The 17014-nt window shown below is 30.6% G+C and overlaps 1 protein-coding gene across 1 annotated transcript; it reads right to left on the bottom strand.

Annotated features, from left to right (window-relative positions):
• Nucleotides 1-1255: 1255 nt before the first annotated feature.
• LOC100805436 (SPX domain-containing membrane protein At4g22990) lies at nucleotides 1256-6764 on the bottom strand. Its single transcript, XM_041013347.1, has 11 exons — nucleotides 6502-6764; nucleotides 6299-6357; nucleotides 6101-6221; nucleotides 5606-5917; nucleotides 5400-5513; nucleotides 4796-5250; nucleotides 4183-4484; nucleotides 3267-3439; nucleotides 2683-2873; nucleotides 2299-2432; nucleotides 1256-1779 (listed from the first exon to the last, which is right to left on the bottom strand). The coding sequence occupies exons 2-11, from the start codon at nucleotides 6349-6351 to the stop codon at nucleotides 1541-1543; spliced, it is 2094 nt and encodes a 697-aa protein (XP_040869281.1). The 5' UTR covers nucleotides 6352-6357; nucleotides 6502-6764; the 3' UTR covers nucleotides 1256-1540.
• Nucleotides 6765-17014: the final 10250 nt, after the last annotated feature.

Here is a 17014-nt window from a genome sequence, read left to right as displayed (position 1 = left end):
TATTACTAATTTACTACTTATTATAAATTATTAATTTTTAGTAATCTACGATTTCATTTGATCAAGTTTTGCAAGTTAACAAATTGGATATGTGAATTACGTTTTTCAGTTTTTGATTGTTTCCTTAGTAAATTAACACCTTTTACACAAGTTTGTTGCTGGAAATAATTCAAGTCTCACATCGGCTAAAAGTAATTCCACATTAGAATATATAAGTGAGGGGCAACCCTTATCCCTTGAGTTAGTTTTTGGGGTTGAGTTAGGTTTCTCACATTACCCACTCTAAGATGGTATCAGAGCCAGCTCTGATCCTGGGACCATGCTTTGTGGTGACAAACACTCATCATTTTGTTATTTACGCATCAAGCTCAAGAAGTGTTTGGCGTGAGGAGATGTGTTGGAAATAATCCAAGTCTCACATCGGTTAAAAGTAATTCCACATTAGAATATATAAGTCAGGGGCAACCCTCACTCCTTGAACTAACTTTTAGGGTTGAGTTAGATTTTTCACATTACACACTCTAAGTCACTCCTTGAACTAACTTTTAGGGTTGAGTTAGATTTTTCACATTACACACTCTAAGACGTGTGGTACGTGATATCATTCACTTCTGCTTTTTAAAAAATTCTTTACCTTATGAATATAGTTTATGCTACATAAAATAAAATGAATATAGTTGATGCAGCTATTAATACATTATCGACCTCTTTATAGTTTTTTTTTTAAGAAGCCTCTTTATAGTTTATACTAGTTTTTTACTGCATAGTTTATACTCTTCTTTCACATTAAAGACATTTCTTAATCAATAATTAAAAATTAATTATTTTTAAAGTGAAGAAATCACGTACCACACGACTATAGAATAAAAATGACATAAGACATGACATGTGATTCGAAGACATAAACGTATCAATTACATGACAAACTACACAAAATCCATACTTTGTAGTTTGTATTATGCAAATAAATATTTTATGCTTTGTTTGTTTAAAATATAAATTAGAAGAAAAAATAATTTAGAGAAAGAAGTATTTATAACTATAAAGAAAATATATACAACTCATTGAAATAAATAAGAAAACATAAATAATTTAGATTTAACAAGAAAAAAATGTTTTTTTCAAATAAAGAACTTAATTTGAGAGTAGAAGTAAATGAAATATAAAAAAAAAGAGAAATTAATAAAACTAATATTTAGTAGAAAAAAATAAGGTATTATAAAGAATAATGAAACCAAGAGTGGAGACTATTTTATTATAAAGAGTAGGATATCAGATTAAATTAAACATTAAGCTAGATTAGAATAATCATCAGTCCTAAATGATGGTGATGCTACCTTAGCAAATCCATCATACAATAATATACATTTGGATTTTGGACAACCTATATGATTAAGGTACGCTCGATAGCCTAGCTACTTTTACTACCCCATGAAGCTAAATGCAGAACTTTATAGATAAAAAATGGAATGAAGAAAAGAACTTGGAGAGCAAGTTTTTCTTAAAACATACAGCAAAACAAAATCTATTAAGGCCCTAATCAATATAAAGAATTGTAGGTATAGCAAGTTGCAATTATGGAAGCTACGCAAATGAAGAACGAAGGAAAGAGGGTGACGTTAAGGAGCCTACTCACACCCCCGTAGCCAGCAAGAGTAATGGTTGCATCTGCAATCACTCGTGCAAGTGTCCCTGCCTCTGTAGACAAGAGCCCTCCATTGTAGGTTCCACGAGAAAGCCTTGATGACATTACTCGTGATAGAAGTGACAAGTTGACACCTGTAAAGCATGAATCATTGTCGAACATCATAACCATGAGCCTAATATGTTTGCATGATGTTCCTTAATGAAAAGCTGCTTTTGTTCCTCCAATATTTGGTTTAAAATGGTCCTTATTAATCCATGCATGCATTTCTAAAAATGGATTTTGATCCTTGCTCTTTTGAAATATGCTGAAATTAGTCCTCAATGTCACGTGGCCGCCATGTGTCTTCGTTAACCACGTCATCAAAAACAATGCTAATAGAGTTACAGTGAGGGACTAATTTCATTGTTCTTCAAAAACGAGGATCAAAATCATGTTCTTAAAGGTCGGGACCAAGACCAAATTTAACCAAAAATTGAGAAAACTACCCTCAAAATCTTAAAACAACATATAAAGGTAGATTTGCTTGATGATGGCAAGCTTTATCATATTTCTTAATTTTGCTTGGTGAGACATAACACCATGATTCATGTGCATCTACACCATCAGAAATAGGAAAGCAGATCGGTGAGATCACTAATATAAGATCTTACCTTCAAGTACTTCAGCAGAAACAAACATAAGGAGCCCCGAACAGATGTACTGTGGTTCAGTGTATGGAAAAATTACATGGAAGCTGAAAAGTATGCCTACGAAAACCATAACTTCTGATGCCAACAAAATTTGCCTACAAAATGATCAAATAGAAAACAGATCTCTTAGAGCTGCTTATGTGGATAATATAAACAATTTTAAGGTTGTGAGTGGATAAGTGAAAATATTAATCCCTTGGATCTCTATTATGACTTTATCTTTTTACCAAGCATTAAATTTCAAAATGCATAATCATTTTATCATACATCTTTCTGCAAATGTATTATACAAATTAGCTTTATGAATAATCAAATGAAGCAAATTAAAGGTTTTCCACACGTTACCTGTCCTCAAACATATTGCTTATATAACTTCCAACAATAATGTTAACTGGAAGAACTGTCAAGCCAAGGCAAGCAAGAAAAATGGAAACAGTGCTTGTTGTCCAATTGAAGTAGTATGTTGTGATGACACTGGATTCTGACAGTAAAATCTCCATTGCATATTTAAGCATGAAGTATATCAATAACTGAACCTGAAGATGTTACATAAATTTGGTCAGATGAACAACCTTTTATCTAGTCTTCAATGGAACTTTGTGATTTGTGATGTCAAAAACAAACAGTACATCAAAGATTTCACGAGAAATTCTAAATTATCTAAAATAACAATGAGCTGAATAAGGAAATTCATTATATCAAGAGACATATGATGTCTAAATAATCTTATTTGACAGTAGAAAGTGCCCATCTTGCAAATATAGCCGTAGTTTTGTGTGCGTGTAAGTCACAACAATATTGGGTACTGAAAAATTAACCTTTCCATCATTTAGGAGCGTACGGTGTCTCACATGAAAAATTAGTGTTCCATTCAAACAATGACTTAAAGCACATACTTCTAATAAACTAATGGTTAATGGAGATCCAACCTTTACAGAAGGTGTAAGGAGTCTATATGCTGCTCCAATTGAATTGGCTGGCTGACGAGAATCCTCTGGAGCTTCTTCACTATCATCATAATCTTGATCATCATCTTCATCTACCTTATCTTTTAAACTAGTCAGCAGTGGTTGTTTTATGCCTTTTTCAAGTGCATTGTTTTCTGTTGGTACAAGCAAAAAAGTGTGTCATTTTCTGTTGTGTTGTAGACTTGAACAAACTCCTTACATATAGATAACCCATGAATTATGATATAGTGCAAGGGACAGATAGACAAACTCTATGATTTGGAGAAGGCTCATTAGTCATTAATGCCAGAAGTTACCCATGTTTCTCCATAATTTCTGAATATTACATTGCAGCAGATTTACCAATTCACTAGAGATAGCATTCCAGATAAATATTGCCGAAGGCTTTTTCAGTTTTTATGGCTAATTTCCTTTCATATCATTATTTAACCTGCTTAGTAGGTCATTTGAAGTGTTTTGAAGGTTCACAAAATACTTAACAAGGTACCATTAGTACCAGGAATGCAGTTGAACAGCAAAGCTACAGAGGCAGAAAGGCTATGTACGGACAATATATGAGCTTCTTAAAGTATGAAACCAAATTTCTGGCTAAATAACTCACTATTTGCATCAATCGCCATTTCTTTTGATGAGGAAGATTCTGATATTTTTGTTTCAGATTTATTTTGACAGTGGTCAAACTTATAGACGATGACCAGTGTCATCAATGGACTATTTATTAAAATACTGAATGCTAAACTTCAAGGACAAAAAAACCCAGCGAATATCAGAAATATTAGGACTCAGCAGTGAAATTAGAGGATTAATGCAGATCAACAATTTTAACAGAAAAAGTAGAAATCATAAAAAAAGAGGTGATGCAATATGAGTTTAGTACCAGCATTGGATTGATGTGGTACATGATTCTCTTCAATTTCACGATAAGGTTCCTTAAAAGTGATCCACAACCACACTAGATATATCAACCAAGCAATAGTCATAACCCACCCTGGTAAGGTATCTTGGTTAAATGTAATGTTGAAAATCTTAAATTTGGTCTGTAGTAAGCCGGCTAATGCAGGACCACAGGCCATTCCAAGCGCGCTGGCACTAACAAAACCTGCTGATGCTTGCATGCGGATTTTTAAAGGCACACAATCACTAATATAACGCCGGTTGACCGCTCTGGCAGAACCAAATCTGCAATTAAAATCAGATGTTTGTCAATGTAACAAGGTCTTAACGTGGCTGGTATCTTAACATATCCCTAGCTTCAATATTAACGTGGCAAGTTTTGCAAGCAACATGAAAATCACCGTATACATAGTTACCTATTTAACCACAAAGAATCAAAGTTAATCTTTCCCTTGAGAATGCAGTTACCTATTCAGGATTATGGACATGATTTTAACACTAGATAACTGAGAATGTGGTAATACTTACCAAAAAGTAAAATGATAATGCAGAATCAAAACTTATGGCCATCAAGTAAAAGATGCAAGAGTACTTACCCACATAAAAGACGACCAATTATGAGAATCCATATCGAATTAAGATCGTATGCCAAGGCATACATGACATTGCCAAGAAAAAGAACTATGCTACTGAATACAAGAGGCCTGAAGTATGATTTATTTGACCACGCACTAAAATACACCGAAGAAAACACCTGTGCAACTGCCATTGCCCCGATCACAATACCGCAAACCGTTGGTGCAGCCCCAAGGCTCATAGAGTAATCATCTGCTGTAGGGACTATAATATATGTGTTGACCATGTACAAAAATGTGTTTGCCAAGTTCAAAAAAAGAGACATAAAATGGTATCTTTGATCATCAACATGCTCATCAACAGGTGCAGGCAACTCCTCATGCATAATAAGTGCATGTTGCCCCAAAAAGTTTAGGAAGTTGGTTGAGTTACTTAACCTATCAATAGCTGCTCTTATTGAATCAATAACAGGATCCTGCACACAAATAATAAAAAGTATTTAAGATGGAAATCACCAAACTTATGTTGCTTCATAGCCAGCTACTAAAGCTTGGCTGAGAACATTAAGAGAAAACATTACAAATTAACATCAGTGGATGAAACAGAGTCGATGTAAAAAGAAACCTGAAGGGGAAGTGTGGGCTGATCATAAATTGATAAGAAGCTTCCTTGGCTCTCCTGATTCTCCTGAAGTTCGTGAAGGTTGCGAGATAAAGCTCCCACAACAGCTCCAAATCCCTGCAAGTCCCTTATCTGTTAGTCAATGTTCATTTGAAGGGAGGAAGAAAAAAAAAATTAAAGCAAATTTGTGGTTGAACTAAACATATTACCACATGCTTGAACACTTGTTGGAGCTGGGAGTAAGGATGATTTGCCCGAGTTTTGACATAGTAATCAGTAAATTTATAGCCAAAGCGTTTGTCAAACTTCTTCAATATCTTACGCAAACCAACAGCATTGACTTCTACAAAGAAGAGAAGCTTCAATAGCTCTTGTCCCACTGCTCTATAAGCTTCTCGTAGTTCAGCTATTCTGCTTATATGAGGCTCCTGCTGAATAACTTCATGCTCCTCTCCGAGCTTCGCTATCCTACTTGCCAAAAGCCCTTGTTGTTCCAACAGGAAAAGCACAGTCTTCTCAATCTGAATTGTAATAAGGAAGTGAGTGAAACATATGTAAAATACAAATAAAGAATGCCACACATTTTACCCATATAACCACAATCAAAATTGAGTTTAGTTACAAGTAATGAAAAGGCTCAAATTTCATAACAGGAAGTGACTGAGTCATAAATCCTAATTATACAGTCAACAATGAAAACAGACCTGATTATCCAGCATTCTTGAGAAATCCTTAAGTACATGGCGGCGATCCAGTGTTCCAAGTTGAATTTGTTGAGCATACTGCTTTACTCGTTTCTTCATTAGTTTGTAGTTTATGTAATATCTAAATCAAAAATCAAAATCATGAGCATGCATAAAAATGAAACCATGGACAGAAAACAACACAGGCAAAAAACATACCTTTGCCATTCTTGAATTTGTCTTTCTTTCAACTTTTTCCCAAAGGCAACCATCTCTCTCTGCAATTACAAGGTTGTATTCATCCAAAGTAAATCAAAACAACTTATAATGCTAGTAAGGCAAACATTTAATTAAAAGTGTAACTTTCTTTCATCAGCAACAATGTATTAATCGAACTTCCACCAACACAAAACTATGCATACCGAATGAATATAGCGTTACTGAATGAAGGTATAACAAGGTTGCTTTCTTCCTAGCTTAGCATGTTTGTTGCCAATACAAATATGCTGAAGCGTCCATAATAATACAAGCAAAGTTGTGAAGCCCTCTCATGAATGAATAAGAACTCACGAACATACCATGAATCAAACATCTGCATCAAAATCTGAACACAGGTTCAATTGATATAGTACGAAGAAATTTTTATGTAGTCAATGATACATATACCTTACCATAAGTATTATAAATAGAAAAATGCTAACAAGCATCTAAACTATACTTGTTCGAAAAACAAAAGTAGATAAAAAAAATTAGAGAAAGAAGCATATATTATATGAAAAATATAATAATTATTTAGTACTTTCTTTTGAAGTAAGTAACTGCTTAACAAGAACCTTGTAACGTAATATCAAACTTACGTCATGTGTTATGTTTGCTAGTTTTATTAACGTAACTACATTGATTGAGCAGCATTTTCTGACTTTATTACGGTACACATATTTTAATCAGTCTACTTTATAGTTGACACAGTACGTCATCGACTGATGTTATAAGTTGAGAATAATTATTATACTAACATTCCATAAGATTATTGCATTACTACATCATCCTATTCACTAATATTATTATGTGATGACAAGATACATTTTCAATTAGATGTATGTGTTAAAATACTTTATGTTATCATAATATAACAATTAATAATTTAATTAGAATATCCTGATAACGAACTTTTTTTACATCGTATATATTTAATTAGTTCTAATTTTTACTATTCATATTTTTAATAAATTTAATTTCTATTTATTATTATTATTATTAGTGTAAAAACATTCTCTTCATTTTCGACTAGTCACATCCTTTGAAAAGGTAACAAGAAAAAATTAAAGAGTGGAGCCAGGTTGGGACGCATAAGCATGAAAAATCCAGATGAATTGAAAGCAGGTGGACAACATGATTATAAATTTATTATTATCCAAATCATTACCCCACACGGTCCCCAAAAAGGGATGAAAAACAAAATCAATCTCAATCAATAAATCCGATTGAAATTAAGTGACGGAGGAAAACATAAAATAAAGCCAAGATCTTTTACATATAGTTTACCTTTAAACAGAAGAGGCTCTCAGTCCTTTTTTCATGAAAAATTCTATATATAAAAAGAAGATAGTTCAATAAATTTTCATGCATAAATTACATGTTGCAGTTTTTGTTCCGGAAAGAAAAGAATTGTGTTATTGGGAAACCATATGAAGCAAAAGAAAGAAAGAAAGAAGAAGATGATAACAAAAGAATTAATGGATTGCTTACCAAAAAGAATAAAAGTGGAAGGAGAAGGGTGAAACGATTGGAGAAAGAAAAGGTAAAAGGGAGAGTGAGAGTGTAAAAGGCTGACAAACAAACACACCGGAAGTGGGTCCTACTCCTGTAAATGCTGCCATATATTCATCTCTCTTTTACTATTTTACTATATATAGAAACTCCCACTTCCACCAATAATTTTTCCACAAGTACCGGCAATAATATATTTTTAATACATTTTATTATTAATTTAGAATTAGAATGTGTGTTTACATAATATATAAATAAACATATTTTCATATATAATATTAATTATAATTTATTAAATTTTAAAAATCCAATACATATTTATTAAATGTATGAATTTTATTGTTTGAATGATAAAAAACACATAACATTGACAAGTGGTCATGCTACCGCTAACTAATTTATAATCTTAATCATTTATGTATAATTTAAAATTATAATTTTCATTACTCACAATGATATATTGTTTTCTTGGAGACTTTTTTCTCCCTCCCTCTCTTCCTCTCTTAAAGACTAAAATAGCAATACTTTTAATTTTAAAAATTTATTTAATTTCTAGTTCCAAAAATTACTGTAGATAATAGTATCTCACAAAGGCTAAAATTAAACATTAGTTTATATTTACATCTATATTTCTTTTTTCAATGTCCCAAATATCACAAAGAATAAGGCTATTCATTTATTATTATTTAGGTAAATACTAATCAGTATTCTAAACACATTTGTTATTCGTTAAGAAACTCTCAAAGTAAAAATATTTTTCTTAAAAAATAAAATTATATTATTTATAATTTTTTTAATATTTTTTATAATTTATAATATTTTATTTTTAATTCTTTAATTAATATATAAGGACACTAATTATAAATGGTTACCCTTATTCTTATATAAATTCGCGCACGACAAACTCTTCAGTTTAGATGTCATATGAACATTTCTATGTTAACTGGGAAGTTGGGTTTGACCACCCCACTTTCTTACGGGTCTCTTTTTCTTTTTCTTTTTTTTTTTATAAAATTTATATGCTTAAATTTTTTTAATTTAAATTACAAAATAATACAAATAAAAATTAAAACTTTTAATAATAAAAATTATTAAAATTGTCTAATAATATATTTGCTTTATTAAAAAAATTAAAATTTTAAAATAATTATTTTCTCCAATTTTTTATTAAAATAATTTTTATAATTTTTTAAGAGATATATATAGATAAAGAAAAATAAAAAAATTTGAGAAAATAATAGTATAATTTTTTAGTTACATGTATATATATATTTTAGTTAAATTTATGTGTAGTTGAAATTTTTATTTTGTTATGTATGTTAATTAAAAAATAGAAAATTAGTTAGTAGTATTGAAACAAATTAAAAAACACAGTGAATCAATAATTGATACACATAAAATTAAACAGTTATGACTGAGATGATAAATAAGAATAAGGAAACGTACTAAAAATATAATTGCAACACAAATATGACGAAACTAATGATAATCTAAGAGATGTTATGCAGGAGACCTGCCTTGTTCCATTTGGATTACTAATTTGCTAAAAATAGCTAAAATTTCTATTGGGTAGAATCGTTTCGAGCAGTTGAATTGTACTAACACCTTTAGCACGTCTTCGTCATTTTCCAATTCTGTTATTTCATATTCGATTAAATTTTATGAATACTTAGCCTGATCTGATTGTCGAAAGATCGTCTGACCAATTGTGATTCCTGAATTCCATAAGAGGGAACCCCCATAGGTACAACTTGTTTGATTAAATCCTTGAGTTTGTCAATGTTGTTACATCCCGAAGAAATATCAAATCTTATTGGATTTGTTCCAGTAATGGATTAACCCAAAAACCCACCTTAGCATGGTATGTTCCACTTCCCGTTGTAATACATAATTGCATCATGAGTAGGAGCGATATTGGATTGAAGCAGGTTGAGTATATCATCCGGTGTTCTATTGATGGTACCTAATAATTCTACAGGGCCAACACACGAGTATTGCTCATTGCACATTAACATTGTGTAAACATCATCATCATTTTTCAATTGTAGAGATTGAAAAAAATATTGCTGACTTGCATCTATGAATGGTTGTCGATAGTATATTTCATCCACTAATTGATCGTTGATTAGTTGAAGGGTGTTGTGCATTCTACTCTTGAGTGTATTAAGAGAACATTTATTAGGAACTCGCATTGGTGTTGGAGTGAGTCTTTGAAAATAAACACCAGTTTGATTGTTGTGAGTGATTAATCCATTTGAAAAAATGAAGGCTAATCTTGAGTTAGCAGTTGTTTGGCTATTTGTTTCTCCCAAAAATGACATAGTAATAAGATTGACTTTGGTTTATGAATGCATGTTGTGTGAAATTGTGCGTTTTTATTGAGGGTGTTTTGTGTTATTTATAGTTATATGAGTATTTTGTCCCGTTGATGTTGATGTGTATTGGAATCTCATAAGGTTATAATTGTGTGTCTGCTAAAGGCTTTTCTGGAATCCAATTGCTGGTGAGACATTTAATTTTTTAGAGACGTGTGCAAATTGCAGAGTGTGTCACGAATATGTTTTTTTTATTCTTTGACATTCAAACTATGGAAAAAGTGTGTCACGAATATCATTAATGTGTTGGACATGATTTTAAAAATATGCAGAACATGGACACTTAAGCATAGTTGTAAGGATCCAAAGCATAGCTTTTTCGATTTTGTGCTCCTATTTTGAGGTGATTGTTCATGGAATTGGTGCATGATATATTCTTTTTTTGGATTCTTTGACGTTCAAAATATGAAAAAAGTGTATCACGAATATCATTAATGTGTTGGATATAATTTTAAAAAATGAAAAACATGGACACTTAAGCATAGTTGCAAGGGTCCAAATCATAATTTTTTTTTCGATTTTGTACTTCTATTTTAAGGTGGTTGCCCATGGAACTGGTGCACGATATTTTTTGTTGGATTCTTCGACATTCAGACTATGGAAAAAGTGTGTCACGAATATCATTAATGTGTTGGAAATAATTTTAAAAAAATGCAGAACATGGACACTTAAGCATAGTTGCAAGGTCTAAATCATAATTTTTTCGATTTTGTGCTTCTATTTTGAGGTGGTTGTCCATGGAATTGGTGCATGATATATTTGTTTTTGGATTATTTGACGTTCAAACTATGGAAAAAATGTGTCACGAAGATCATTAATGTGTTGGACATAATTTTTAAAAAATGTAGAACATGAGCACTTAAGCATAGTTGCAAGGGTCCAAATCATAGTTTTTTCGATTTTATGCTTCTATTTTGAGGTGGTTGTCCATGGAACTAGTGCATGATATATTTTTTTGGATTCTTTGACGTTCAAACTATGGAAAGAGTGTGTCACGAAAATCGTTAATGTGGTGGACATAATTTTAAAAAAATACAGAACATAGGCACTTAAGCATAGTTGCAAGGGTCTAAATCATAGTTTTTTTAATTTTGTGCTTCTATTTTGAGGTGGTTGTCCATGGAACCGGTGCACAATATCTTTTTTTTTTAATTCTTTGACATTAAAAAATTTCATAAGATGACCACTTAAACATTGCTTTAAGGGTGACAAACATGCTTTCTTTTTTATTTTTTACTCTTAATTTGAGGTCTTGTTTGATGAAACCATTACAGGGTTACTTAAACATATTTGATCTCATTATCACAACATTTTATACTTTAATGACCAAGGCGATGATCAGTCTCACAAGGCAGTGAACGTCGATTACGTCGCGGATTTCTTTTTTCCTGTATGACTGGTTCTCCCATGTCATGATGATGTTGTTGTCCTATGTCAATAGATTCAATGTGGGTTGCTGCAGTTGAAGAACTTTGTCCTTGTTCTCCAAACGAATGTGGTGCATCAAACTGTTATAAAAATGCTAAATATGATGTTGTAGAATTTGGTGTATTCAAATCGACACCAAATAAATTGGTCATCCATTCATGGTTGATTGCGTTAACTGACTCGTCAGTATGGCCAAAAGTTTGATGAACAGGTGAAGGAGTACAATACATTGATTGAGGATGTGGAATTTCAAAATGTATTTGTTCAACACTTGTCCTTGCAACATTATGGATAATTGTTGTGCGTGGATCATTTAGTTGTTGTGCAACAGACAAGAATAGACTAATGTTTTTCCTATACCATTCCATGTACGTTGGTGTATGTGTCATTATTCCTTCAACCCATTGTCCAGTTAAAACATCATTGCATTTGTTTTTTCAGATATTAATCCACTCTGCATGATATTCCATCCAGTCACTGTAATGATTGTCTCGCATGTCAATTTAGTGAAGTTTCGATCAAGATTCATGGGATCATACAAACATTTAAAGAAATCACTCATGTTGGCGGGTGAGAATCTATTTTATTTCTTCATTAAACTTTATTTTCAATCAAATTTCATAACGTAATAGATTGATTGAATATTTACAGGCGACATCTTGGGGATATCCCTCATTCTCTCGTTTGTGTGAGAAAAAATGTTGGGGACATATAATTACAAATTTGTGAGTCTGTTAATTCTATATTAAAAAACACAAGACATCTACCGATGTCATCGTTGGTTGAGGAGACGTACTTCACGACTGTACAACTCTTGCTATTAGATGTCGACAAACTTAGATAATGATCAACTCCGACTCACTAATTAAAAGAAATTTTGCTTATTTGCATTTGAATTGAAGCCACTGACAAGTTGAATATACCCAACCCTGGTGATTCAACAGCACTCAACAGATGATCGATAGTGTTGTTCATCTAACTGCATGCAGCATGTCAACAACTTTGATATCTCATTAATTGCCACACCAATACGTGCATGCATCAGTCGTTGTTGTGACAAGCATTCATGTACATATTTTCAATTATTGCCCTACAAATGTTGAAGTTTCGAAGAGCACCATCTTTTTCCCCATTAAATTATGTCCAACTGAAACATTGCATAATTGCTTCAGATATAAAGATCCGGAAAGCTGTGTGTTATCCTTTTGCTGTTGTTTGGTGGATCTTGATGGCTTCATTATGTGTCTATAGATAATAACACTTATCTTAATTGAGTCTTTATTATTCATTAAAATTCGTTAGAAAATATAAATTTATATAGAGGTCTAGCTGTTTATAAAATTTTATGGTCATATATAATGTAAAAAGTTTTATATTATTATTAAATTACAAATGATTATTTATATGACTGTTAAGGTATTTAGTGGAAAAAAATTAATAAATATATAATATATAATAATTTATAAATGAATGATAATGTAAAGTATTTTATATTATTAATATAAATTAAATTCTTGAATTGATTTCAATTAAACTTTAACTCGAGTTTGATATAATTTTTTATAGTTCGAACTCAACTTAATATTCAAGCTCACAGGAGATTTAATTCAACTCGTTAGCTTAATTTACTTTAAAATTATAACTATTTCACACACATTTATTTATTTCATACAAAAATAAAAATTAATATTAAAATAACTAATAGTTAATTATATAAATTTTTTTCAATTTGGATGAGAATTTTCTCTGATCTATGATGCCATTGTCGGGCCAAGAGAGAAGGTTGCGATTGCTTAAATTGCGTAATTACATAGTGAGACAGTCAAAACTGCACCCTTTAATTTGAGGGATTTTTATTGTGGAAGCTTACGCTGCAACACATGGAGAAGAAGCACTCAGGCTGCAGCTAGGATACGTTTGGAATGTAATTAATTTACCCATTTTAGAATGTAAAAATCTCTGCATTCCATATTACATCTCGAAAAAGACTAATTTAAAATGTAAAATTACATTTTGGATTAAACTTTTCAGAAAGTTAAAAAGGTGCATGAAATAATCAGGATCGGTTATTATATTTTAGGGGCATGGGACAAAACAATAATAAGTATTTTAAATTATAAATGTATATATAAAAATAATAATAAACATATAAATTTGAGTGAGTAAAAAATCTTAAAGAAATGTATTACATTTTTTCTAATCAACTCTATTGCTATCATTTATTATCGATCTTTTTTAATCTTTTTAGCGATTGAATCTTTAATTAATTAATTTTAAATTGTTATTATTTTTATAATAGTATTACCATCACACTTTTGTTATTAATTTTTAAAATAAGTGATGAATTATTTCTCCATTTATTTAATAAAAATAAGATTTATAATTTTTCTTGTACCAATGGCAGTAGCTACTAACAAGATTAGACACAAATATCCTTGTTAGTATTCAACTTTAACGTAAAATAATATCATGCCAGCATTAACATAAAACAGTTTGTTAAGGACAAAAGATATCTGCCACCTCAGTAACATTTTGGCAGTAGCAGTACAATAACCAACTTTTTGACAGTATTTTACAATTCTACTATGGAAGAAAGGAATGGAATTGATAACATTGATGGCACGTAATTATACATTGAACAAACTCAAAATCCGTATTGATAACAACAAAAAAGTTGAAGAAAAAAAAAAACTAGTGGCACCAGACTCACCTTTCCGCAAATATGCTTTTTGAGTGAGAAGGATTCAACTTAATCGCCTTGTTTGCATCAGCAACAGCCTCTGGGGAGAAAAAAGCAAGAACAATTAGTCTCCAAACCATTGATCCACACAAACACCCACACAACAAAATTTCCATCTTGGTTAAAAACTTATCAAAATTTCGCAACTTTGCCAAATTTCTATTCACAGAAGACATGACCCAATTGAACACGGTTTTAGTTTCAAAGTGAAAGTTGATTATACACGCAAAACAAGCAAAAGGGTATCAGAAAAACACAAGCTTCAATTCTTTCAAAGTAAAACTGCATATAACGGTGAGGTTGTTGACTTGGGCACGGTCAGCATATAGGTCTGCGTTGTTGGGGCTGAGACCAATGGCCTGAGTTAAGAGGTCGTAGGGGAGATCATGGTTATCATCTTCGAAAGCCTCTTTGGCCTTAAGCTCAAGATCGGAAGCCATTTAAGAGCAAGGAATAAAGAAGAAGAAGAAGAAAGTGAAGTGCGTGAGAGATAAAAAATTGTAGAGTGAGCGTGGGAACAAGGTAATGGAAACAAGGCAAGTCTTATGCTCTATTTATTAATCTTAATTAGAAAACTACCTCGAATTGCCTAGCAAAATAAAACTAAAACTCGTATTAGGAAACAACCTAGAACCTGGATTCAGTGACAAAATTTTGCTTCTATGATTAGGATGAAGCCATGAAGTTTCTTGTTTTCACATTGTCTGACCAATTTTAGTCTGGAAATGAACGTCTGCATAAAAGTTCCTTTCCCTCTATGTACGATATCTGCTGCTTTCCATTAACAGTATTGTGAACTTTTTTGTCATGAACAGTAGTTATGTTATGGTAGTTACTTTGTTATTTATTTATCATCGTAAATGGAAAGTGCGGATAAACTTGCTCATGTAGCAGGGTGAAATTCTATTTAATTTGTTCTTGGATTGATAGGAACAGGACATGAAATTGAATGGACAAAGATGAATCTGTTATGATTGAATAAAATAAAATTTCCATTTCATTTATCTTAAATTGAAAAAAAAAGAACTTTATTAACTTTCATTTTAGCTATTTAAACAACAAAACGTATATTTCATTATTTTTCATTTCATCATCTTCTTGATTTTTTATTTGTTTTTAAGCAAGGAAAGGTTGGGGGAGGCAAGAGAGGGTAAAATGATCCCAACTAGGTTGATACTAGCCCACCTCTCTGCCAAAGACCCAACAAGGAAAGGTTGATACTAGGAAAAAATGGAATGATATCATCTTCTTGATTCAAATATAAGTGGAATTGAAATATATATAGAAAAAAATGGAATGACATGATAAAATAAAAAGAGAGATAAAAAAAAATTTGTATAAAGATGAGGATATTTTTTGTATGCAAATAGTTAAATTTATTCATAAAAGTGTGAGATGCTAATAAATTTACTACTCAAAGATGAAAAATCTAAATTTAATTTCTAAATATATAAAAAGTGTGATAAATTAGTTAGATAATTTAATGACAAATTGATTTTTAAACTTTTTAATTAAATGTTAAATTGGTCTTAAAAAATATAAATTTTTGTTAAATTGATCTTAAACATTATAATTTAATGACAAAATAATCTCATAAATTTAATAGTAAAATTAATTTTATCAAATTTTTTACACATTCAAAAACTAAATTTACATATTCAATCTACTAAATTTACATATTCAATCTTTTAGGATCCATTTGTTACCGCATTACATTTTCAAAAATAAATTTGATTTTTTTTTCACCTCAGATGAAGATAATTTTAGAATATATGAATGTCATTGTTTATTTGTTTTAATGTTCTCTAATTAAGTTAGAACAAATCAATGCTATATCATCCTATTTGATTTTATTTGCTTTGACGTTTGATAGAGAAAATTTCTCATTGTTAATTGAACAACTTTCCTTATAAATGAGATTGTCAAGAATAGAATTTCTAAACATAGTTATAAAATATATTGATTATTATTCAAAAAATTTAAATAATATATTTATATAAATTACTATAGAAATTTTTAATAAAATTAAACTCAATATTAGGGAAAGCTTTTATTCTCAAGAAGGAAAGTAAAAAAAAGCTATATTATGTATAAAATACCATTGTCGGAAATATTTTATTTCCAAAAAAAAAAATTATTCTCTAACACTATTTTTTTTACACCGAACGTGTAAATCAATTTGCAATAGAAATGTTTTAACTTGATCGGAAGTTTTATGTTCGAGTTCGAATTCTGAGTCCTCCAGAAAAATATTTATGTCCGTATTAATTTCTATTAACTATATTTTATTGTACAAAATTTATATATTGAAATAAAATATGTAAATTGATGGGTATATTAGTTTTAGTTTAATATGTTTTGTAGCGTATATATAATTTTACTTTTTACATATATTTTTTCATATTTATTTTATATATTTATTCATTTTTCTTATTTTTTTCTTCATCACATATTTTATTTTGAAATATATAAAATCATCACTTAGCAATGGAAAAAAAGAAAAAAGAAAACAAATTCACATAAGTGTGATAGAGGTAACACTTAAATTTTATAGAAAAGGTAGGAGTTGCGTTAGTTAAATTTTATAGAAAAGGTAGGAGTTGCAAGAATGAGATAATAGAA

The sequence above is a fragment of the Glycine max genome, chromosome 20 (genome assembly GCF_000004515.6).
Source record: "Glycine max cultivar Williams 82 chromosome 20, Glycine_max_v4.0, whole genome shotgun sequence".
Taxonomy (NCBI): domain Eukaryota; kingdom Viridiplantae; phylum Streptophyta; class Magnoliopsida; order Fabales; family Fabaceae; genus Glycine; species Glycine max.
The sequence above is the reverse complement of the archived record's forward strand: the minus strand, read 5'-3'. Positions and strand labels throughout refer to the sequence as shown.